The sequence below is a fragment of the Cricetulus griseus genome, chromosome 4 (genome assembly GCF_003668045.3).
Source record: "Cricetulus griseus strain 17A/GY chromosome 4, alternate assembly CriGri-PICRH-1.0, whole genome shotgun sequence".
Classification (NCBI taxonomy): domain Eukaryota; kingdom Metazoa; phylum Chordata; class Mammalia; order Rodentia; family Cricetidae; genus Cricetulus; species Cricetulus griseus.
Window position 1 is genome coordinate 135,152,804 of NC_048597.1, and position 26,116 is coordinate 135,178,919.

The window sequence follows — 26,116 nt, forward strand, 5'->3', positions numbered from 1 at the left end:
AATTCCAGCACTCAGGAGGCAGAGGCAGGTCGATCTTAGTGAGTTTAAGACCTGCCTGGTCTACAGAAAGAGTTGCAGGACACTCAGGACTGTTACACAGAGAAATCTGGTCTTGAAATCCCCCCACCCCAAAAATACACACAGGAACAAAAGAAACTCCTAGTAAACAATGATAAAGAAGATACAATAAAATTGGACAGACAGTTTGTCTGTTAGTTAGGATAAATTAAACAGAGATAAAGTAATCGTAAAAAAAGAACTACCCGAAAGATTTATAAGGGAAAAATTCAGCTGATGTGGACGGAAAAAAATTAAAAAGCAGGAAGATGTCACAGCTGAAATGACCAAGTAGGGAAAAACACTGACACAAAGACCGGCTACTGTAACAATAAACAAAGGCTGATTAAAGGGGGGGGGGGTTAAGGGTCTGGAGAGATGGCTCAGTAGCTAAGAGTGCGGTTGCTCTTCCAGAGGATGAGGTTTTATTTCTAGTCTCCACATGGTGGATCGCAACCATCTCTAGCTCCAGTTCCAACGTGTCTAACACCCTCTTCTGGCCTCCAAGGGCACCAGGCACACAAGTGGTGCATAGACATACAAGAAAGCAAAATACCCATACACATAAAACTTTTAAAAATAAATTTTAAAAAATATATATGGAAACATGGTCCTTCTAAGAAAACATGCATCTGCATTACTTTTTTGTGTTTCAGAAGGAAAGAGGATGGATATAACACCATAGACAGGCATATCCAAGGGGCCTTAATAGATTTGGATCAACAAATCATTGTGTATCACATTACATCCACCTGGCAAAACTCTGAGACAAAGGAAATTCTAAAAACACAAAGAAGGAAGTCTAAAGTTGCTTATAAATGAACACCTATTACAGGAACTTTACATACTAGCCATTACAATGATTTCAAATCCAGGCATGGACACATCCAAATGATAGATCCAATACCCCCAACAACTAAAGATTTAAATAATCTCCACAGAATAGAACATGGAGCAGACGAGGACATCGCTATTACAAAAATATGATTATGTGAGATTCATACCAGAGACACAGCACGAAACACTCTGTACACACAGTTAAGAATAAAACAAAGCAAAACCCATGCATACTTAGTACTCCAGAGACCAGGCTAGGAGGTGCCAGTCACCGGTCTGCTATGCAGTTAGCAGGTAAAGATCGGGAGAAGGAAGCAAGCTCACTGGAACACACTTCGTGCAGGTACTGAAGTGTCATCTATCTCTGCTGCTACTGAAAGGATCTGAGAAGCTCTGCTCTGAACTGTGTTCCCCGCAAGAGGCTCTTCCTCAACAGAGGATCCATGTGAAAAGGCCAGAAAGACACCTCTGCCCTCCTGGAGCTAAAGCACCGTCTTTCCTCCTTGAGACTTTCCCTCCCCCATGGCGTCAGAGGGCTGGGGAACTGATAAGTACATGCAGTAACCGGATTTTCAACAAAGGTTTTAGAACTCACATTCAGAAAGAAGCTGTCATGAATTTTTCAAACATGGATATTTACATGCTATGAGAAGGGACTGGACCCCTTTCATGCCATATACAGAAATCAAATAAAAATGGATCATAGAATCGTAAAACTCAGGATAATGATGAAGATACTCTTAATTTATGCCAATCCAGCCACCACAGGTAAAGTCAGCAAATGAGATTACACCAGACTAAATGTCATGACTAGTACATGCTTAGGATGAGAAAATACTAGCAAATTATTTATTCAGCAAGCGATCATTTAATTTCTAGACTATATAAGGATATCATCCACTCAATACAAAAGGAAAAGATCTCATTAAATCTAGGCAAATAGCCCAAATTTATATTTCCCAAGCATGACATACAAATATGTTTATAAGTAAAAATGAAAGATTTTCCCAAAATGACTTGTTACTGAACTATATATAGAATGTACTTTTAAGGCCTGAAATAAAAAATGCTAAGAAACTTACACAAACAGGCAGTAGCAATACATATTAGAGCAACCACTTGAAAATTCAGTGTGATGGACCCAGAATGACATCAACACTGCCCCACTGTTGGCTGTATACAGTCAAAGGAAGTGACACTGGTGTCCCAGGGAAGTCTGCACATAAGTGTTCTTCAACAAAGGAGCATAAGTAGAGAAATGGGGCAAATATAAATTTACAATAACAGAACATTGTGTCATAGTGACAGGCATTCGGGGAATTGTTAATTCTGTAGTATGGTTAGTATTCTGGGCTTGAAATGATTGGCACCGTCTTCCAACACAGGATGGTCTTGGCACAAAGTCATGGCAATAGAATGAAGAAAATTACACAGCAGATCTCTAGGGCTCTGGATGGTAACAGGACTGGCAACATTCCCTTACAAGACTATCATGGATTTCTCTGCTGAGATTCCAACCCAGGCACTTTTGCCCAATTGAAGACTGGTAAACTGTAAGTAAAAACTAACTACGGTTGAGGTTTTTTTTTTTTGCTCTTGTTTTTTGCACACCTGAGAGTCACAACTACTAACTAAATAAACCCAATAAACTCATATAGTCACCGAGCATTGATGAAATCTTTCTTTGGGCAATAAAACTCCATCCATATTTGGAGCAAGCACATTTTTCCTATGTCTCTCCAGGAAAGTTACAATATGAAGATGAAATATGTCAGGCACAAAATGAAATCTTCTATGCTCTCATCATACTTGCAAACCAAAGGTGGCCTCAATCAGAGAGTAAAACAACAGCTCTACCACTGTGAGGGAAAGATACAGAAATAGAGAGATGGAAAAAAGAAGGTAAGCATTAACGGGGTATATTAGGAAGGGAGGGATAACATAAGCTCTACAGTAGTATCGTACACATATAGATGACACCAACTGAGTATTTCAAAATAACATCAGAGAGATTTTAAGTGATCCCCATACAAACAAGTGATTCCAGGGCTGATACACTATCAACTAACATCAATTACAAAGTTTCACTGTTCTTCATAAATGAGTATCATTGCCATGCCAATTTAAATGTACAACATCAAATTAGTACAATTGGTACCTCTGAGAATTACAGGAGTCCGACTCACCCAAGGACACCAGGCTGCTATAATTCTCCAGCATCACATCCCTGTAGAGGGTCCTCTGGGCAGCATCCAGGTCTTGCCACTCCTCCCAGGTAAAGTCCACAGCTATGTCCTCAAATGATACCAACACCTGGAATGACAAATTTGTCTCCAAGTTGTCCTCAGCCTTAGGAACAAGTGGGAATTCACTGTTTTATGTGTATCTACGTCTTATCAGTGTCTTATAAAAAATGTAGCCTCTTTTGAATTCTGTATTATGATAGAAGGAAAAATCAACACAAAAGTCTTACCTGTGTGTTAATCTTGTAATTAAAACAATGATTAGAAACTTTTCCAATGAATTACAACAGAAACAAAAATCCATAGTGGAATACATGTTTACGCATGGCTTGTATTATTATGAGCAAAAGACAGGCATATATACACGTAACCATACAAAAATGACATCAAGTATATACAGAACAAACGAAACAATGAAAAGGAGATGTCGGGCTGGTAGCACACCACTGTGGTATAATGCATGCAGAGAGGGGCAGGGTCATGGGTTCAATTTCCAGAGCCTGGTGCAGCACAGGCACTGATCTTAAACTGTGGAATCCACATGGAATCATGTAAATTGGTGTAGAGGCTGTGAAAAATTTGTTGATACTGAAAGTTTCCTGATTATGTGATAACCAAAAATTAATTCTGAATCAAATGTGTATGAATCCAAGATGTCTGTGGCAGCGCTCACTCAGGTTGCCTCAGGTGACTTGGGTGCAGCTGCTGTGAAAGCTCTCATTTCCTTCCCGCCATGATTACATCGCACCACACAACTCCAGGAAACATGAACCGAAATGCCTTGGCTCACAAGTATGTTTTAAACTACCGTGTTTTTATTGTAAATACATTCTCCACTCTCACAGAGACATGATGGCTCAGTTGTAGAAAAGATTTAACATTTCCCATACTCTTCATTTAAGCATCAAAGTGGTACATATTTGGATTGTATATTCAGAAACACAGCCTTCCATGTCTCAGTATCCACCTGGCTTTCATCTTTAATTAGAAGTATGTGTATTCCAAAGAATTGTTTTAAAATAACTTCTTTATGATTTCTCTTCAGTAAATCTTTGAGCCATTTGTATACCTGTATATCTAGGGTCATATAAAAATATCTCAGATGAAAAGTGGTCATGCATGAAAAATGTTTTAAGGGCCCTAAATAGTAGAAACTTGATTTTTACTCTATCCATGGACACAAACAATAAAGATATACATATATCCCAGGCCCTTCTGAAAAGTACACATGGACCGTCAGACTTCTATATTCATTATAATTTAGAGAACAACCATATAAACGAGTTTGAAATCACCAGGCATACAAAGGTATGAGCTCTACTCATACAATTCCAAACCACTAACATCGCCCTGAAGAGAGAAAGACAGGTTACCTAAACTCTGCTGTTCCATCCACATGAGTGCATCTAGAGCATACATAAAATGTGGGAGTTCTACACACAATGTTTGTTTCCACTGGCTTCATCCCAAGGGATCAGGGCAGGAGAGGGAAAAAACATTGGACATGCAAAGTTTGAAGCGGGGAGTTCCATCAACAGACATTGCTGTAGGGCCATGGAAGCTACTAGTTTTTAAGTTGATTTTGTTTCCTGAGACTTTGCTGAAAGTGTTGATCACTATAGAAACTGTCTGGTAGAATTCTTGGCACCTCTTATACATTGTATCACATCATCTGCAAATAAGGATAATTTAACTACTTTTCTTATATATCTCTTTAATTTCTTTCATTTTTCTAGAAATCCATTTAGAATAAAGTTGACCATAGGTTTATCATATATAGCTTTTATGTTGAGATATGTTTCCGCTAGTCCTATTCTTTTATCTTGAAGGCATGTTGGATATTGTCAAAGGCCTTTCTGCTTCTACTGAGATAGACGATCATTTTGTTTTCCTACTTTTATATGCTTTTGTAAGTCCACTTATATACTTACTGAATTAATTAACTTATATATGCTGAACCATCCCCTAGATTGCTGGAATAAAGCCAACTTAATCATGGTGGATGATCTTTTTAATTTATGCCTGTCTTCAGTTTATAAGTATTTTATTAAGGAGTTTTTCATCTATGCTCATCAGGGATAATGGTCTGCTGGCTTTTCTTTTGTTTCTATTTACCTGGTTTTGGAAGAAGTATGGAAGCATTCCTTTTGCTTTTTAAAAAGAATGTAAGAAATGTTGATTGTAGATTATAGTGGGAAATTACCAATATGGAGCCAAGTAGAAATATAAGGGTATTTAATAGGGAAAAGCCTTATTTACAGAGCCACCTAGCCAGCCAGCATGACAGCAGTCTGTACCCAAGCCGAAAAGGGGGAAACGAAAGCGAAACGCAGCCCTGACCCTCTCACTCTACATCACCCTGGCCACGCCCTTCGAGGTGTGGCTACAGGTTCCCCTACAGTAGATCTTTAAAAGTCCAACTGAATCCTGCTATTAATATTTATTAGTTACTTCTCTGCAGCAGTAACAAAACACTATGACAAAGGCAATATATAGAGTTTAGTTTGGCTTTATTCCAGGGAGTTAAGGGTCATAATGGCAAGGACAGCATACAGCAAGCAGAAGGCATGCCAGCAGAAGCAGAAAGCTGAGAGCTCACATCTTCAGGCAAGGAGAGGGAATGAGAAGTAGGTCAGTAGTGGCATATTTTCTCTAGCAAGGCTATATCACCTCCACCTCCACCTCCACAGAGAACACTGCTAACTAGAGTCCAAGGGTTCAAATGCCCAAGACTGGTGGGGGGGGGATCATTTCTCATTCAAACACCACAGAATCCATCTGGACCCTGGAATTCTTTTAGTCTGATGGCTCTTTATTAGCCTTTTGATTTCCATACTTTTATGGGTCTGTTTAGGTTCTTTGATCTTTTCTCAGTTTAACTTTGGTGGCTTAGATGAATCTTGGAACTCATCGATTCCTTTAGGTTTTCTACCCTAATGGAGCACACATTTTCTTTTTCTTTTTCTTTTTCTTTCTTTTTTTTTTTTTTTTTGTTTTTGTTTTGTTTTTCGAGACGGGATTTCTCTGTGTAGCTTTGGAGCCTATCCTGGCACTCACTCTGGAAAACAGGCTGGCCTCGAACTCACAGAGATCCACCTGCCTCTGCCCCCCGAGTGCTGGGATTAAAGGCATGTGCCACCAATGAAGCACACATTTCTAAAGTACTCCTTTACAGTCCTCTGGATTTCTTTGGTGTCTGTTTTAATGCTGTCCCATTCATTTCTGATTCTGCTCACTTGGGTCCTGTTTTGTTTGGTTCTTTGGGCCAAGGGTCTGTCAATCTCATTCATTTTTCTCAGAGAATCAGCTCTTAGATTTGTCAATCTTTATATTGTTTTCATTCTTTCTACTTCATTAATTTCTGCTCTGATTTTATAATTTTCCCCAGCTATTAGATTTGATTTGTTAATCTTTTTTTCCAAATTCTTGTATTATATAACTAAGTAATTAATCTGTGCTTACTCTTTCTGACGTATTTATTTTTGTTTTACTAGAAATTTATTAAATCCAGGTTTGAAGACAAGCTGAGCCTAGGAAACAATCTGTGTTTGCTGTGGAGGATGAGAGCGGGAGAGGTGATACAGCCATGGCCCACTGGAGCACAGAGGATGGTGAGTGAGTCCCAGATGTCAAACACCTAACAGTTTATGCTATTGGACTTTGGTTTTGCTTTGATCTGATTGTGACTGTGCCCTAGTTCTTCCTTCTTGAAGTAAGAAGGCATTTAACTTATTTTTTTCTTTTTCAAAAGCCCACAGAGACTTTACATATTTTATAAAGGCTTTAGATATTTTAAAAAGACTGAACATATAAAGTGTTTGAATTGGTAAAGACTGTGAAACTTTAAAAGTCAGAATGGGCAGGGCATGGCAGCACATGCCTTTAATCCTAGTACCCAGGAGACAGAGATGGACAGATCTCAAGTTCAACGCCAGACTGCCTACAAAGTGAGTAGACAGCCAGAGTGACACAGAGAAGCCCTGTGTCAGGGGAGGGAGTCAGAATGTTTCATGTTGTCATATTAAAATAATGTTTCAGGGACAAGAAAGGAAAGGTTATGGTTTCACAGTGATGTACTTATGTGTCAGGTTGACAAGGGGTCAATTGTCCTGACTAGTTTTATGTCAACTGGCACAAGCTAGAATCATGATGTGCATGGGGGTGGAGCCATCCACTGGAGCATGGGTAACCTACCAGGGTCCCCACCCCAAAGAAAACCCATTTTTCAATTTTTTTTTTTAAGATTTTATTTATTTATCATGTATACAGTGTTCTGTCCACATGGATCCCTGCAGGCCAGAAGAGGGCAGCAGATCTCATTTCAGATGGTTGTGAGCCATCATGTGGTTGCTGGGAATTGAACTCAGGACCTCTGGAAGACCAGCTAGTGTTCTTAACCACTGAGCCATTTCTCCAGCCCCCCCCCCCATTTTTCAAATTTTGTTTATTCATCAAGCCATGGTGTAAATTATATACTTAGTGTGATATAACTAAGAAAGCCACAGAATGATCAGGCCTGTGATCCTTGCTAGGGACGTGCCATAGACTCACCATTTCTGGGTTCCAGGACACCCAGCGTCCTCGCTACAGTTCTCAAGGGAGCAGCATGTCAATGGGAAACAGAAGTGGCATTAGAGCCGCTTGATCAAGATGAACCTGATGAGAGATCACATGATGGTTTGTTTGAAGACAGTGACTGCCAGTCCTACTATCCTTACACCTGACTGGACATTCCTCACCTTTGTGCTGGATCGGGTTTCGGTCCTCACCCCCTCAGACTCTGAGTAACAGCAGATGGCACAAACCCATGGGGGAATGAAGCAGGAAAGACAAGTTCCTGTCAGCAGGTATTCTAAGGCAGAGCTCCCAGCTCAGGGCAGTCTGCGGCTATCACTGTGACCCAGTTAGGGGCTGGCCTCGAAGGACTAGCCTTTCTTTATGCCTTCCTGTTCTGAAACTACAGGCTCCTGAGCACAGCACCTCCTTAGCCAGGCTCACCTTGAAACAGAACAAACTGCCATTCTGAGATACGAATGTATGCAAACATTTACTATTTCACAACCTCTGGAAAAATCCCCTGTTCTTCCAAGGGCAATCCTCCTTTCCCATAGTCAAGTGAATATTGAGATTTTTTAAGTCATTTTTTTTGTTTGATTGTACAACTACCCATTTGCCCCTCCAGCTTTGCTACTTAGGAGAGTGTGCACTTCTGTAGTTAGCAAACATCAATGAGTCCTGCAGGCAAGCCAGACTCCGGGATGGGGTATTCTATGAAGAACGGGCTTATTCCATATGAAACTTAACTCATCTAAGAGCTCAATTCAAGTTAATTCCTTTTTCCTCCCCAACAACCAGTGACTGTGGTGTTAATTCCAATGTAACAGTTACAATAGATCAGTCACAAAGAACCCTGTTAGGGTGAAGGCCACAGTGACCAGTCCCCCAGGGTAACCTCAAGCCTTTTCTTAGTATTATGCACATGGCTTGTCTCAGTATGTTTTCAGGCACATTTACCGCACAGTATTAAAAGCTGTATTCTTGCTGGGCGTTGGTGGCGCACACCTCTAATCCCAGCACTCAGGAGGCAGAGGCAGGTGGATCTCTGTGAGTTGGAGAACAGCCTAGTAAACAGAGAGTTCCAGGAAGGCCTCCAAAGCAATACAGAGAAACCTTGTCTCTAAAATAAATAAATAATTAAGTATTCTTGCTTTTGCCAAACTTCCACAGCATTCCTAGAAATACTTTATAATTTTGTCTCTATTCTCTGCCAAGGGTCCAGCTTTACACATACTATCAAAGAATAGTCTTAATGGTTGTACAAGCAAAACTGACGACAGACCTAAATGAGTTTTAAGATTGAGGATGAACTGACAGCAGCTATCACGGGACCTGGACTTCTGTTCACGGGTTTCAATGTTATTCAGTGATGTGAGAAATTTCTCTATACTGGATTCTTTTCTGGTGGTTCCGGTTTTGACACAGATTCTCACTTTGTAGTTCCAACTGGCCTGGAACTCAGAGATGCTCCTGCCTTTGCCTTCCAAATGCAGAGATCATAGACACATGCTACCATGGTACCTGCACTGAATTCTATGAAGCTGACAGTTATATCATTGGCATTAATATGAATTCTCATCAATAAAGTTAACCTAAACCCACACAAATATACTCAATGATATCTGTGATGGGACCATTTTGTCTGTGTGTGTGTGTGTGTGTGTGTGTGTGTGTGTGTGTGTGTGTGTGTGTGTGTGTTCATGTGAATGTGTGCAAGTGTACACTCAGGTGCATGCAATGGAGCCTGATATGCATGTTCGACTATTGTCCCTACATTCTGTTACAGCTTGTCTCCTCGCATCAGGCCATGTATAACTGGCTGGCTTGTACTGTGCTTCTATCAACTTCAGTACATTCTGATAGAAGATTCCAGCTTACTTCCAACACTGTTGGTATTAGCTTGTGCATAGAGCCTGGTCTTCCAGAGCCTTTATTGTTCTAGAAATGATGCTATGACCTACATCTACCGTACAGCCCTGCCTGCGGGCTCAGCTTCATAGAATTAGCCACCTTAGGAATGATTCAGGAACAAGCCCTGATGTGACTCTCATTACCTCACTGAAACTGGCCTCTTGGAAGACTCATCCTCAGATACAGAAAACAGAATTCACTTCTCGTGGACCTTACCAATACCTCTCCGAAGTGGATGCAGCCATAAGTAATGAGTTTTGTGTCTTTTTACCTCCAACACACTTTCATGCGTCTCCTACTCTCCAACACACTGAGACCTTCCTCCTACTCTCCAACACACTTTTATCCTTCTACTGCAGAATACACTTTCGATCATTTCCTACTGTCAAACACACTTCTACCCATCCCCTACTCTCCAACACCCAGCACTCTTCTACCCATCCCCTACTCTCCAACACACTTCCATCCATCTCCTATTGCTCAAAACACTTCGATTGTAGAACACACTTTAACCCTTCTCCTACTTTTCTATACAATTGCACCCAGTTCCTATTATGCAACACATCTTCACCATCTCCTACTGTCCAACACAGTTTCTTCCCTTTTATCTTGCACACTGTGCCCATGCTCAAGGCTTTATCCTTGCTCCAGGATTTGGAACTTGGGGTGTTTTTATGCTAAGAGAAAGATGAAGAAAACTGAAGAGGTACAGAGTACAGATGACAGAAACTGCCTGTAGTAGCATTTCTCGTTGGTTTTCTCTTACGTAAAACAGATGCAAGCTGCTGTCCAGTTCTTATGATATATGTTTAGTGTCCAAACTGTAACATGCCACAGGGAGCTTCTTTTCTAGTCTTGTCTGTTTGGTGGTCTGTGTGCTTCTTGTATCTGTATGAGTATGTCTTTCCTTAATTTGGTCAAGTGTTTTTATATGATCCTGTGGAAGATCTGGTCTATGCCATTGACCTGGGATTCATCACTTTTGTCTATGCCTATAATTTGAAGATTATGGTATTTTCATGGTATCTGACAATTCTTGCATGTCCCTTTTACATTTTTTAAAAATTTCCCATGCTCTTTGCCTGAGTGTTATCTTAGGGTTACGATTGCTGTGATGAAACATTTAATTTGGTATTGCTTACAGTTTCAGAGGTTTGGTCCATTCTCATCATGTTTGGGAACATGGTGGCATGCAGACAGACATAATAGCTGGGAGTTCTACATCTGAATTTGCAGGCAGTAGGAGCAAAGAGACAATGGGCCTGGCTTGAGCTGAATGCCTTCCTACATTCTGTCTTCAAATGGTTTCTAACCCGTACGAGCTCTCTGAAGTACAGTGAGTTGTGACTTGCTAAAGAAAGCTTTTCTGCATTATTTATATTCATAGGGTATATGTGTATGTGTGTTCTCTGATGTACAGTGAATTTTGACTGAGCAGAAAGATTTTGTTTTCCTTACAGTCAGAGGGTTTCTCTCCTGTACATATTATTCTCTGATGTAGGGAGAAGCTTGTTTTCTGGCAGAATATTTTCCCATGTTCTTTGTATCCATAGGGTGTTGACCTGACAGAGAAATATTTCCTGCATCCTTTACATCCAAGAGGGTTCCTGCCTTATGAATTACTTCTGAGTTCTGACTTACTGTAGAAGAAAGCTGTCCTACAGTCTTTACATGCATAGGGCTTCTCACCTGTGTGGCGTTTACAATGTAGATACATGGCCTTCACATTCTTCATAGTCATAAGGCTCCTCGAATGCATGAATTCCTTGATGTCAAATGGCATCTGCCTTGTTCAAGAAAACTTCATTCATGTGGCTTATGACCTGTCTGACTCTTCTGACGTACAGAGCTGTGACTCCAAGAGAGAGTGTTCTTGCATCCTCCACATGCATTTCTTGCATGCTTCCAACTGCATGAATTCTCTGATACACAGGGAGTTGTGACTTGAAGTGAGCAGTTTTCTTGCCTTCTTTTCATTCACAAGGTTTCTTCCTGTATGTGTTCTCTGATGAAAAGTGAGGGCTAACTTCAAATTGAATACTTTGCTAACACTCTGTAAATTCATAGGCTTCTCCCCGTTCTAAGATTTCTGATGTTTAGTGGGGTCTGATTTATAATAGAAAGCTTTCCTATCTATTTTAAATGTGCCTTTAATGCCATCACTCGGGAGGCAGATGCAGGTGGATGGATCTCTGTGAGTTCGAAGCCAGCCTGGTTTACAGAGCTAGTTACAGGACAGTTACAGGCTACACAAAGAAGTGGTGTGTGTGTGTGTGTGTGTGTGTGTGTGTGTGTGTGTGTGTGTGCAAGATTTCTGATTCCTGCAGAGCTGTGACATCTGGTTATACATTTTCACATATGCTTTATATTCACAGGATTTTTCTCCCTTAGGAGATTTCCTGTTGAACTTTTAGTTCTGACTCAAGACATAAAAAAAAAATACTTACATTCCTTATACTCACAGGGCCTTTTCCTAGCACATATACCCTAATGTTTTCTGATGTACAACTACTTAATAAAAGATTTCTCAGAATAAGTATATTTACACTATTTCTCTTATGTGTGTGCTTGCCATTTTCTCTGTTCCATCTTAGAACATTAATCCACACACATCAAATTTAATGAGTTGCTTCCTTATATTTTTCATGTTTTGGGCATTAAATGCTACCTTTAAAAGGACTTCTAACATTGATTGAATCTACTGAAGGCATCTTGAATATGAAATCTCTTGAAGTGTCAGTAAGATTACTCTGATTTTGGTGATATCCCTCATCAAACACATTGTGTATAACACCATGAATCTTGGACCTTGTTATGGAGATGGTCAGGACATCAGAGGTTATAAAAGTGCCAGGTTTGGTGACACTTCTTTGAAAAGCCAACACACAGGTTCTCAGTTGTCTTGTTTTCTTCCCAAGTTCCTTTCTCCTCACCCTCATGCTTACAATCTGCATTTTATCCAAAAGATGAAAGCTGGCCTTCTCCAGCCCACAGCTGGCTGGGCACACTCAGAGAACTCCCACATCCCAGAAGAGCTTCCATTCTCTGTGTTCACATCTGAAATGTGGTTTGAGAGCTCACAGTCAATATATTACCCAAGTCACCAGTCTTCATTTGATGTACTGCTTTTTTATTCTATTTGCCACAAGTCCTTCTCTTGATTTTCAAGGCTGGTTTCAACACTGGCATTCACTTTCTGAACATAGAAAATGATATTAAAAATACCACCATCCAAGAATCAAGCGTGATGTGCCAAATTTGAAAAATAGTTAAGTGCAATTTAAACTAAAATAAATAAACAATTCCTTAACACAGAGTTCAGTTTACACTCTTCTTAAAATGAAACTTCATACCTACTTTTTTTTCCCTCTTCCTAGCAAATATTCTCTGAACTCTGTGTCACCATAATCTTCATATCTTTGATTCGCTTTTCTTTTAATGAATGTAAGATGACTCTAAGAGTCGTCTGTGTGCTGGGCATGTGGGCACACTCCTTTAATCCCAGCACTTGAGAGGTAGAGAATGTCTTGAGTTCAAGACCAGCCTGGTCTACAAAGTGGGTGTCAGGACTACACAGAGAAACCCTGTCTTGGAAAAAGAAAAAAAGGAAAGAAAGAAAGAATAAAAGAGTTGTCTATGTGATTACTATTGGTATTACCACCACAGTTACAAAGAATAATTAGGGATCAAAAGCAAGTGTTGAAAGAACATGTTAGCAACTGCTTAATTTTAAAAGGGTGAGAATTTAGATATAGTGACTAACTAATAAAAACATCTAAGTCAGTGGTTCTCAACCTTCCTAATGCTGCCTAATGCTTTAATACAGTTCCCCATGTTGTGGTGACCCCCAACCATAAAATTATTTTCGTTGCTACTTCACCACTGTAATTTTCTACTGTTATGAATCATAATGTAAATGTCTGTGTTTTCCGATAGTCTTAGGTGACCCTTATGAAAGGGTCATTCAACCCTCAGAGGGGTCGTAACCCCAGGTTGAGAACCACAGGACTGAAATTTTAACAAACCTAAGAAAAAAACACTTCAATAGCAGAAACTGGGGGATGTGTAAACATGGAGAACCTCTTCAGAAACTGCCGAAAACACATGTCTGAATCACAGGACTAGCTACCTATAGGGATAGTTTGGGTATAAAAACAGCTCAACAACCAATATATGATGCACTCTCTTCATGTTGATCCCCTTGTGCCGTACGAATTGACTGACCTGGGAGGCATCAAATTGAGGCTCCTGCTATGGTCCATGGCCCGAATCTAAGCTCCCACTTAAAGATGAACTCTGGTTTGGTCATGTAGAGTCCTGCAAATGGGAAATAATGCATCAGTTTTGCAATGTGCTAAGTGAGATCCACAGATGCGATGGCAAGCTCCATTTCAAAGCCTGCACTCTGAGAAGTGAATCAGACACTTTCACAAGGTAGAATTGACTCGCACATTGCTCACCGACTGGACTATTACCCCCATGTAGAATTAACCTGCAGGGTAAGTAACCCAAAGTAAAGATTTGGAGAAGATAATAAAAGAGAAAATACAACCAAATTGGAGAGAAAACTCCATTAAGGCACATGGAACTCAGAGAAAAAAAGATAATTATAAAGAAACAGTCAGAAACTGTCAGAAACTTTGCATGGAAATAGCTCAATTTTAAAAAATGGAAAGACAAAGCCAGGCATAGTGACAGAGGCCATCAGCACCTGGGAGGAAAAGGCTGGCAGATCTCTGTGACTGCAGTCCCAGCCTGGACTGCATAGCAAGTTCTAGACCAACCAGGACTACATAGTGAGACCCATCTGAAAAGAAAAATGTAAAAAAGGAAAAACAACCCTCCAAAGCAACACAAACAAAGAAGAAAAAGAGCAAAAAGCAAAGATTCCACAGCTGAATTTATAAAACAGAAAAAATCTAAAGCACAATGACTTTATTTTTAAATAACTCAGGCAGGTTAAGAAGTGGAAAACAAATGCTGGGTGTTGGTGGTGCACGCCTTTAATCCCAGCACTCGGGAGGCAGAGGCAGGTGGATCTCCGTGAGTTCGAGGCCAGCCTGGTCTCCAAATCGAGTGCCAGGATAGGCTCCAAAGCTACACAGAGAAACCCTGTCTCGAAACACCAAAAAAAAAAAAAAAAAAAAAAAAAGAAGTGGAAAACATATAAGGAATAGTTGACCCCTTGATAGTCAATAATGACCATTATGGAAGTGCACATTTGTGATATGTTCTAAAAGATAATAGTTTCAGCAAGATAATTTTTTTCTTTTTTATTAGTTCAAATTAGTAACAAGCTTGTTTCACATGTCAATCCCTTCTCCCTTTCCCTCTCCCTCCCCTCACCCCACCCCTTCTTCTACCCCCCCATCTACCCCCCACCTCCTCCACCCTCCACTCCCCAGGCAGGGTAGGCCCTCGATGGGGGCTCCCCAAAGTTCACCACATCATCCTGGGCTGGGCCTAGGCCCTTCCCCATGTGTCCAGGGCAAGAGTGCATCCCTTCATGTGGGATGGGCTCTCAAAGTCTCTTCACCAGGGAAAAATACTAATCCACTACCAGGGGCCCCCTGGAGTGCAGAGGCTTCCTTATTGACATCCATGTTCAGGGGTCTGGATCAGTCCCGTGCTGGCCTCCCAGACAGCAGTCTGGGGTCGATCAGCAAGAGAATTTTACCATCATAGGAGAGATATATGCAGGGACTCAAGAAACTCAAGGATCCTCAGTAGATCTGAACAATTCTGTCAGAGACATTGAAACCAACAAACTTCTTTCTTAGAGCACTCTATAGCCCTCAAGAGGTACACCTGAAGCCCCGTATTAAAGAACAGCAAGTAGAGGGCCTGCCAGCTTCCTAGCTATAACCTTACAAGCAGCATTACAAGGCTTTTTTCATGGGGGAGCAGCCTGGTTTTTGTGTTGTTTTGTTTTGTTTTGTTTTTCAAGACAGGGTTTCTCTGTGTAGCCCTGGCTGTCCTGGAACTCACTTTGTAGACCAGGCTGACCTCAAACTCAGAGATCCACTTGCCTCTGCCTCCTGAGTGCTGGGATTAAAGGCGTGCACCACAACCATCTGGCTTGCATAATTCTTTTAAAACTATATAGAGTAAATTCAAGGCTAGCCTGGGCTACAAGAGACAGTTGCAAAAGACAAACAGAGAGAAATGTAGTCTCCAAAATGGCGCATGAATTGTACACCAGTTCTTAGAAAGGAAACTGAGCACCAGTTCTAATCTGGAAAGCAATGCGATTCTCCTGCACTTCAGAATGGATGTGCTGTGGCTGCGGAGGAGGCAGAGGTATCCAGACAGCTTTTGGATGTTAAAAGAGACTTAGGTAAATGTTGTGATGTGCACCTGTTTCAAGCTATCTGAGAGGCTGGGGCAGAAAACTGAGCTCAGGGCCAGTCTGGACAAAGAGTGAAACCTGAGGCAAGCCAAGAGTAAGGCATCTTGTTTGTAATGCCTACACACAGCAAGCTCCATCACCTGTTAGAGGACAACCTAGGCTACCCAGAAAGATCCTGGAGAGGGAGGAAGACACAGATATAGAGCCTAAGACCTCAGGGCAGCGGTGGGGGTACACACTAGGGGATGTGGTAGCACATGGCAGTAAGCCCAGCTCGCCAACACAAGTGAGGTCCAGGCTAGCCTGTGCTTCAGGGTAAGACCTTACCCCAAACAGAAATAAAGAAAGTTAGTCATGGACACAACTGTCTATAGTCGAACCACAGATCCAGTGCCACTGATGAAGATACACTTGAAAACTTTTTTTTTAAGAATTTTTTTTAATAAAGATTTTACTTATTTACTATGTCTTCTGCCTGCCTGCCAGCAGAGAGCACCAGATCTCATTCAAGGTGGTTGTGAGCCACCATGTGGCTGCTGGGAATTGAACTCAGGACCTACTGGAAGAACAGTCAGTGCTCTTAATGGCTGAGCCATCTCTCCAGCCCCACTTGAAAACTCTTAACAAAGGCTTGTGAGATGGCTCAGTGGAGAAAAGCATTTGCTACCAAGTCTGACGACCTGAGTTGAATTCCTAGGGCCCACATGATGGAGAGAACCAAGTCCTGCAAGTTGTCTTCTGAACTTAGCAAATTCACCACGGCACATACACCCCCCCCAATAAATAAATAATGGAAAAAAAGTTATCACTAAAATTTTCAACAGAATAAAAAAAAATCAAAAGGAACAGCGCCTAAAGATTGTAAAATACATGTGGCAGTTTGAATGAAAATGACCCCCATAGGCTCATAGGGAGTGGCACTATTAGGAGGTATGGCCTTGTTGGAGAAAGAATCTCTCTCTCTCTCTCTCTCTCTCTATCTCTCTCTCTCTCTCTCTCTCTCTCTCTCTCTCTCTCTCTCTCTCTCTCTCTCTCTCTCTCTCTCTCTCTTCCTGTTGCCTGCTGATCCAGATGTAGAATTCTTGGCTACTCCTCCAGCACCATGTCTGCCTGTGTGCCATGCTTCCCACCATGATAATAATGGACCAAAACTCGCAACTGTAAGCCTGTCCCAGTTAAATGTTTCCCTTTACAAGAGTTGCTGTGGTCATTGTGTCTCTTCACAGCAATAGAACACTAAAACACTACACAAACAGGACCCAGGGGAGCACAAGGGTAATCTCAGCACTCAAGAGGTAGATGCAGGAGGATCAGAAGCTCTGCTTCATCCTCGTCTATATGACAAGTTCGAAGGCAGCCCAGACTACATGAGACACTGTCTTTAAAAAGATTATGAATTATGACCATGTGATACATACCAGGGTTTTTAATATTCACCATATAAAATTTCACACGTGTAAGACACCACATCCACAAGATAGACAATAAAAAGGCGTATGAAGGTCAGAACAGATGCTTAAAAGGCATTTTACAAATTTCAATTCCCCATTTTAAAAAATAAAACTCTCCATAACTAGACAACCAAGATCATAGCTACATATAGTGATGGTTAAGTACAATGAAGCCACACTACAACTTTATGAATGGCAAAAGCCTGAAGTTTATTCTAAGGTCAGCAACAAGACAAAGATGTAGTTAGCATTGTTAGGTTCAACTTAGCAACAGGGACTCCATTTTCACTTAGGCCTCAATTTCAATACAGGGAAATGATTGCCCCCCTAAAATTATTTCACCTCAATATCTAGGAAATGGCCTAACCCCAAATGCCCAGGAAACAACGGAACCACAAAAGTTCCACCCTCCCCTGATTGGTTGGTACTAAGCTGGGGCAGAACCACAAAGTCAAAAGGTTCCTGGCTGGGGAATCTACCACCTGGAAAGTCTCCCATGTTTTGTTATCATTGGTTGAAGTCCCAGCATTGGCCCCTTGCGATTTTCCTTTAAAGTGCTTGCTCCGAGCCCCCACCCCCCACTGCCTCAGGGTCAGGGTTCAGATCCTTATACAAGCCACCTCCCTGATACACTAGCTTTTTCCAATTAATTGTAGAGCACAGTCTTCTGGGTGGATTGTTCCCCTAACAGTATCTTCCCACCTTCTTCGATGCTACTGAAAAGTCTCAGCCATGGATTTAGGGGCAATAAACAACGGCTCTCCAAAGCAAAAGGAGATTGTAAAAGTATTTTTATTTAAAGGCCAAATGACTTCAAAAAGAGAAAAAAGGGCCAGTAAGATGGCTCAGGAGGTATAGCAATTGCCACCAAGCCTGATGACCTAAATTCAATCCTTGGGACACACACAGTGAAGGGAACTGACTCCTACAAGTTTTCTCCTGACCTCTGTGCACTGTGGCACATGTATGTCCACACACACACATACACAATCAAAATAAATAAGTGAAATAAAACTTTTAAAAGTGAAAAAACATACTTCAAAGAAAGGGGGAGTGAATTAAACTACTGGTGTTACAGAACACAAGTTGAAACACCATGTTTGCAGATCTCATATCCATCAATAACAAGATTCCTGGGCTGGGACGGTAGCTCAGTAGGTAGAGGACAGGCCTCACACTCACAACATCCTGGATTCGCTCCTTAGCAGCAAAGCTGAGGACAGTGGTATATGTGGCTAATCCCCGAAATGGAGGAGTGGCAGCCAGAGATTAGAGGCCCAAGGTCGTCCTCAGCTACATGGTAAATTCAAAGCTAGCCTGGGCTACATGAGACTCTATCCATTCACAATAACTATTAAATTATTTTTAAATTTTTAAATAGCTTCACTTTATTTATGTACTCAATTATGGAGCTGGAGGTTTTATTTATTTATCTACTTGTATGGATTGCAGTGCCGGGGCTTGACCTAGTTCTTCACTACTGAGCTGTGTTGTCCTTCTAATTTATAATCTACTGGCTGAAGAGTGAAAGACCACTATCTTGAAAACCAAGCTCAGAGAATACCACTCCCATTCAAAACTGGATGACTGCACGATCCAGGACCCAAGACAGAGGACTGCTACTAGTTTGAGTCCAGCTGGGAGTTGGCCCAAGTCCCTTTCCAGACAGTCTTCTTGCTCTCTCTCTCTCTCTCTCTCTCTCTCTTTGTTTTTTTGAGACAGGATTTCTCTGTGTAGCTTTGGAGGCTGTCCTGGAACTAGCTCTTGTAGACCAGGCTGGTCTCTCGAAATCACAGAGATCCACCTGCCTCTGCCTCCCGAGTGCTGGAACTAAAGGCACATGCCACCACTGCCCGGCTATCTTCTTGCTCTCTTTAAGGGTGTCAGAAAGACACTACAGAGGACACAGACACAGAGATGGGAAGAAAAAAGGGTACAGAGTCAGGGTTGGTGGCTCATGCCTATAAACCTAGGAAGCTGGAGCAGAAGGACAGTCATAAGGCTGAAGCTAGCCTGAGCTGCACAAAAACAAGAAAACGCAAGGTGGGAAGGAGGGGGCAGACCTCAGGAAGCATAAGGGGCCATGGTGGTTTGAGAATGGCTTCCATAGGCTCTTAAGTTTGAATTAGTAGAACTGTCTAAGAAGGATTCGGTGTGGCTTTGTTGGATGTCACTAGGGGCAGGCTTTGGGGTTTCCAAAGACTTGCACCCTTTCAAGCTAGCTCTCTCTCTGACACCTGCTTATAGATCTAGATGTGAGCTCTCAGCTACTTTCTTTTATAAGTGCCTCGGTCATGGTGCTTTATCACAGAAACTGAACAGTAACTAACATGGGGACTCAGCATTGCCCATGGCAGGTTTGGGGTACAGTCTCATTTTCCTACCCTCTGAGTCTCCAAAGCCTCCTAACCTGTCTCTTTTGACTCTGTAATCAGTATCAACCCTAGGAAAATGCTGAAAGCCAGGGACTGTGGGCCCCACCCCAGGTCTGCCCAGTCTCCCCTCATGATCATGTACTTTCATGGCCCCACACACCACTTTGTGGCTGGTTCCTTTCTGCAAAGCAGGAGTCAGAGCACCAAGGCCTAGGAGCCTTGAGCCTAACTGTGGTCTCTGGCCCGTCTGCCTCTTGCTGTGTCCACCTCCTGCCTCTCACCATACCTGCACCTGTCTCCAAGGCTCTATAGCCATATACATCAGGATTCCACAAGCATCAACTTGTCCTTGAAGGGCTTGGACTGAGTGCATGTGCCCCACAAATAAAGACATATTGCAGGTGTTTGTGTAACCCAACCTCATGTCCAGGGGGCCAAGGTAGAACCTGGGAAGCAGAAAGGGACCTTTTTGCACAAGGGCCCTGCCATGTGCCAGTCATCAAATGGGTCTTCTCTTCACTGCTACAAAGGACATGGGACCAGCCCTGATGGAGCAGGCCTGTAAATCCTAGCTGTTTTGGAGTCCAATACAGGATAATCCCAAATTAAAGATTAGTCTAGGCTACAGACCGAGATCATGTCCCAAAAACAAACCAAGAATCCCAGTGGGGACACGGCTGAGTAGCAGAGCTTGTCAAACATACCGAAATTTTTAGGTTCAACTCCTAGTTACAGACACGGACAGGCCTACTGACACAAAGAAGGTGGGACGGAGGAAAAAAGAGGAAAGGAGCAAAATGAGGGAGAGGAGGGGTTCTAATCAAGGTCAACAAATCAGGAAATGAGAATCCTGATTCCAGCCTATACCTAACCGACCTCAAGGCCTGAAGGGAAAGGCCTCAGGGGGGATACTAGGGAAAGATGGATCAGTGACAACAAAGACAAAAAGACAGTCACAAATGTTCAGAGCTAGTCAGCTGGAGCCACAAAACCAGAAGTGCACCCAGACCTGCACGGGCTGTCTGTGGTAAGGTAGGGAAACAGCACTGGCTTAGCCTCCCAGACAATGGCCCCTTGGGGACCTAGACTAGTCTGATGATGCGGGCTACAGATTTCCCTTCCGCTGAAGTCAGACCACAGACTCACCGATTCCAGCTCCCAGGGAATGAAGTGTCTTCCCTTGGGTCTTCTCGAAGTAGTATGCCGCAGGGATTTCCCAGGGAGAGTCAAGTTTACATCTGCAAAAGAATCAATGGCATATGGGCTCCGGCTTTGATACTGTTTCATTAAAATGTTAACATTCCTTTTTATGATTTATTGATTTTTATTTTGCATGCATTGGTATTTTGCCTGCATGTATGTCATGTGGTAGTGTCAAATCCCATGCAACTAGAGTTACAGACAGTTGTGGGCTGCCATGTGGTTGCTGGGAATTGAACCCAGGTCCTCTGGAAGAGCAGTCACTGAGTCATCTCTCCAGCCCCAAATGTTAATATTCTTAATGGAGATATAGATATACAAAAGTAACACTATGTTGGCAACTTCACAGCAAACATTCTACTTGACTCTCAGCTGACAAGAGACTTCCATCAGACCCCAGAAGGAGGGCTTCTCCAGAGTGGGGGGTTTCTCCAGAGGGAGGGCTTCCTTCCTCTTCCTATGTCCCCTTCGTTTTTCTCCTTTCTATCTCGTTAGTCTTTCCACAGCCTTCACTCTTCAAATCTCCTCAAACTTCTCCTCCCTCATAACCAGTCTCCATGATCAGACCTCATTCCAGTCACCTCATCCTAAACCCATTTCCCTAACTTTTTCTCAGACCCTCTCTCAGGCCTTCATTTCCTCCATTACACCCTGCCGTCTTCCTTTGCACCCCTCAAGTCTTCCTCCCACAGACCCTCAGTTCCTGTCCACCCTCAGAGACCAGGGAGCATCAGCAAACACTGCCTCTCCCATCCCTTTAAGAGCCTCCTTGAGTCTAGTAGACACCGACTTCTAATTCCTATGATGGCCAATCCACTGACTACCCTGGTGGCTGCCCAGTGACAGGCAGTGAGGGAGTCATCCCCACTAAGATACTATGTGAGAAACCCTGCCTCAAAAAGTAGGGGGAGGGGGCAAAGAGGGGGGGGACACGGGTGGGCGTCAGGGATGATGGGGGCAGACCAGCAGGGAAGAGGTAGCGACAGGGATACATGCAACTTCCCACGTAACCTGTGTGTGTGTGTGTGTGTGTGTGTGTGTGTGTGTGTGTGTGTGTGTGTGTGTGTGGTGTGTACAAGACCATCCGTCCACCAGGGCCTCTTGCCTTGGTTAACTCCATCCAGATCATGGCTGCCTGGGCTAGAGACTAGAATGTAGGGAGCCCGGGATTAAAGGAAAGACCCAGTAAGATGGAAGTCCAAAGACCACTTCAAGGTCTCCCTGCTCTGAAGACCCCATGCTTCCCACCAGGGTACATTCTGCTTCAAGAGATACTTGTTTTCACCCCTTCTGAGTCCCTACTTCAATTCTTCCTTTGCCTCTGGGAAGAACCCGGACACCTGGGCTGCAGGGCACCGCATAGGATATCCCTGCCACATGGGGGCTGAGCTCATGACAGAGCACTTCCCTGGTATACATTCCCTAGGTTCCATCACAGAGAGGGTAGGGTAGTACTCAGTGAATAAGTGGGAATCGGGATTCCAACTCATGCCCTAGCGAACCGGACTCAAGAAAATAACTGCCCTAAGGGGAAGAGGTGGTGAGAAACCAAAAGACAGGCGTCTAACATCAGTAGGGTTAACGGGCTAGTCCTATAGAGCGATCCCAAGGTTCAAAAATAAGACATAAAGCAAGAGGCATACAGGGCAGTGGGGAGCGGGGTGCGGCCGTGCAGAGACGCAGGTCCAGGAGAACCCCGGGGAAACAAGTGACTGTGGCCAGGGAGCCGGCACTGTCCAGCTGACAGCAGTCCTTTCAGATCAGCTGGCTGCAGGGAAGTGCTGCAAGCCCCAAGCCTGCAGGGGCCCTGGGTCTCCTGCTTTAGCCCTGTCCCCAGCGTGGCCCGGCCAGGTTAGAGCTGCGGAGGGCGCTCCGGCCGGACGTAGGGACCAGGGATGCGACAGGACGCCCTGGGTGCCGGGAGCCCTCCCAGCCCCCACCCTGTAGCCGGAGGGACCGAAGGCTCCGGCTTGGGGACTCTGCGGCCGCCGGCACCAGCTCCGCGGGGACGTCGCGCTCACCATGGCGGAGTCCGGACACCCCGCGTCCTCGCTGCGCTGCGCGGCGCGGCGCAGAAGAGCGCCGGTACCGGCAGAGTCCCCTGAACCTGGGAGGCCGCCTCCAGATGCCAAGATGGTGGTGCCGCGGCTCATCGGGGACAAAGGCCCAGCAAGACCGCGAGAGCCCGCCCACTGCATCGGTCTGTTCGCCCGATTGCACGTTTCTCACCACGGCGCCTTCGATTGGACAAGGCTTCAGTTCTCACCGGCTCAGACCCTGAGTGACAGAAAGTGGCACCAATCCATGGGTGGATAAAAAAAAAAAAAAAAAAAAAAAAAAAAAAAAAAAAAAAAAAAAAAAACCACGCTAACTTTATTCCCATCGTTTAAGGATGACAACTTCTTGATCGCAGATATTTTGAGACCAAAACAGGAGCAACATACTTTGCAAATTAAGGAGCCCGTTATGTTAAACCTCCATACTTTACAAAAATAGTTTCCCATTTAAGAATAAGTTTCTGTTTCTTGAATCCAATGTAGCTGGGCAGTAGTGGTGCACACCTTTAATCCCAGCAGTCGGGAGGCAGAGGCAGGAGGATCTCTGTGAGTTCGAGACTAGCCTGGTCTTCATAGAGAGTTCCAGGACAGCCTCCAAAGCCACAGAGAAACCCTGTCTCGAAAAAAACAAAAACAAAAAAATTTCCAATGTAACCTGCAAAACATGTGATCCCATTTACAAGTTGTGTATCCTTGTCTTCCTCTTTCATTGTGTTTTTCTAACAATCTCTAACAGACAATTCTTATCTCTCCCCCATAAAAGGGACCTCAAAAGGCCAGAAGAGTCTGCTCTCTGAAATCCCAGTTTAGGGTAAGACAGCCAGTCCCCTCTCCATCATGCACCTCTAAAATAAAATATGCTCCAATTAGACAATTGTGGAACTGGTTTTTCTCCTCATAATTTTCAGGTTTAACAGCATCTTAGGGCAGGGCTTCCTGTGAGAGGACCTATGGCCAATTGAACATCTGCGCTTAGCTTGTACAAAAAGCTGTATGATAGTGTCCTAGGTTTCCAATTGGGTTTGCCTCCTTTGCCCAACTGAGATGCAAGCAATCTCCGGCAACCTAGGTAGCAGCAGGAAAATCTCAGACAAGCAGGCAACAGCAACAGTTTACTAACTTTTGTGACTGGCTGGGAAAAGATGGTAGACTCAATTCGATTGTAATTAAAAGAAGTATTGATTAGCTGCTAGCAGAATTCTGCTAAGTTTGGTATTGAGCCAAATTTGAGATTGCTGTAAAGGAAGGGTATGGCCAAGGACTTTAAAAGGGGAAACAGCACGAAAGATTTGGAGCATGTCAGGTGAGTCTAAGTCTCTCTCTATCTGCCTTTGACTACTAAGGATTTGGCTCCACTCTTTAAGTTTCTTTATGGAAGCTTTTAGTTTAACTCTATAAGAAGCATAACACCCAGAGTAGAGCAGTTTATTCCTTTATTAAATAATGCTGCTGTTTCCCAGCACTCGGGAGGCAGAGGCAGGCAGATCTCTGTGAGTTCGAGGCCAGCCGGGTCTACAGAGGAAGTTCCAGGACAACCTCCAAATCAATACAGAGAAACCCTGTCTTGAAAAACCAAAATAATAATAATAATAATAATGCCACTAAAGTGATAGTCCATAGAATTAATCCCTTACTCCTTAAATCCAGTCTGGGTCTCAAACTCAAAGATCTGCCTGCCTCTACCTCCTGAGTGTTGGGATTAAAGGTGGGTGCTGCCTCCACCACCCGGTTTATCCTTCTTCTTCATCACTGGCTGCAATTATATATTAACAAGGTAATGGTATTATAGAAACTTATGCATGCCATAATTCTCTGCAAAATCTGTAACTCCTTATCTACAAGATGTTATGCACTTGACAATGATGGGAAGGACATATATTAAACAACTCACTGGTAAAGAGTCCACAGAAATCATTGTGCCATTAAATAAAATACAAGTTTCAACATGAGTAATAATTGACAGGTAGCATTTGCATATCACTCAAGATCTATAGATAACCATTATCCTAGAGATCACTTTTATGATTTTTGAAGATACGCCATGGGTGTTACCTAAAATTACAATCAGATATCCTGTAGAGATCACTTTTAATGTTTTTACAGATGGCTCTTCAAAAGGACAGGAGCTTATGTTTTATATACAAATACCACATCCTCCACAAAAAGGATTGTACCCATTCCTGGTTGTATAGCTCGTCTTTGTCACTGTTCGGTTGCTGTGAAGACTACGCAACCATGGTCTTCACCATGACCAGGGCACCTCTTACATTAAAAAGCATTTAATTGGGGGCCTGTCTGTCATTTCGGAATTTAATCTATTGTCATGGTGTCATGAGAACATGGTGCAGGCATGGTGCTGGACAAGTAGCCGAGGCCACATCCTGATCTACAGGCTGACAGAGAAAGAAAGGGGTGGGGAAGAGAACTGGGCCTGGCATGGGCTTTTGAAACCCCAAACCCTATCCCCCAAACCCTATTCCTCCAACAAGGCTAGGTCTCCTAATCCTTGTAATATTTTCAAACAGTTCTGCTTCCTGGGGACTAGGTATTCAAATATATGAGTCTATGGGGATCATTCTTACTCAAACCACCACACAACTCAAGTCTGAACTTACTGTAATCAATCAGTTGTTATTAGATGTTTCTTGACATTGAATATTTTACCTGATTGTGCATGTTGTGCTCAACCTGTTTCTCTTTTAGAAGCTACAAGACTTGAGCCCACCCTCCACTACTGTTATTTATAATTATTTCTGTCCTGACCGGTGTCTATATGACAAAAACATTTTTTTCATAACTCATGTTCATGCTAATTCTAATACACCAGGTTGGTTAACATCTGCTAATGCTCAAGCCAACATGCTGGCCTCATCACCATCATTCTTCCTTTTCAGGCTGCTAGATAAAAAGATCTCACAAAATCCAACTTCTTTTTTCATCCTACTGCCATCTCCTGTCAGAAATGAATCCTTGGAGGTTAAAATCGAATGCAGTGGTTCTCAACTTTCTTAATGTTGCCACCCTTTAACCACACCCTTACCTCTGGTAAACAACTTCATATTTTTCTTTTTGCAAAAAA

At 42.9% G+C, this 26,116-nt stretch overlaps 1 protein-coding gene across 7 annotated transcripts in view; it reads right to left on the reverse strand.

Moving 5' to 3' along the window:
* LOC100769218 (zinc finger protein 420) overlaps positions 1-23,156 on the reverse strand; it is a 31,281-nt gene extending 8,125 nt beyond the window's left edge. Inside the window, exons 1-6 of one of the 7 annotated variants that reach the window (XM_035443537.1) lie at positions 23,002-23,156; positions 20,927-21,018; positions 13,830-13,922; positions 12,551-12,662; positions 7,689-7,793; positions 3,081-3,207 (exon numbers count right to left, since the gene is read on the reverse strand). In XM_035443537.1, coding sequence (XP_035299428.1) covers positions 3,081-3,207; positions 7,689-7,691 — 130 coding nt within the window. In that variant the 5' untranslated portion in view covers positions 7,692-7,793; positions 12,551-12,662; positions 13,830-13,922; positions 20,927-21,018; positions 23,002-23,156. The other 6 variants (XM_035443536.1, XM_027411665.2, XM_035443538.1 and 3 more) reach the window with 6 other exon arrangements.
* Positions 23,157-26,116: the final 2,960 nt, after the last annotated feature.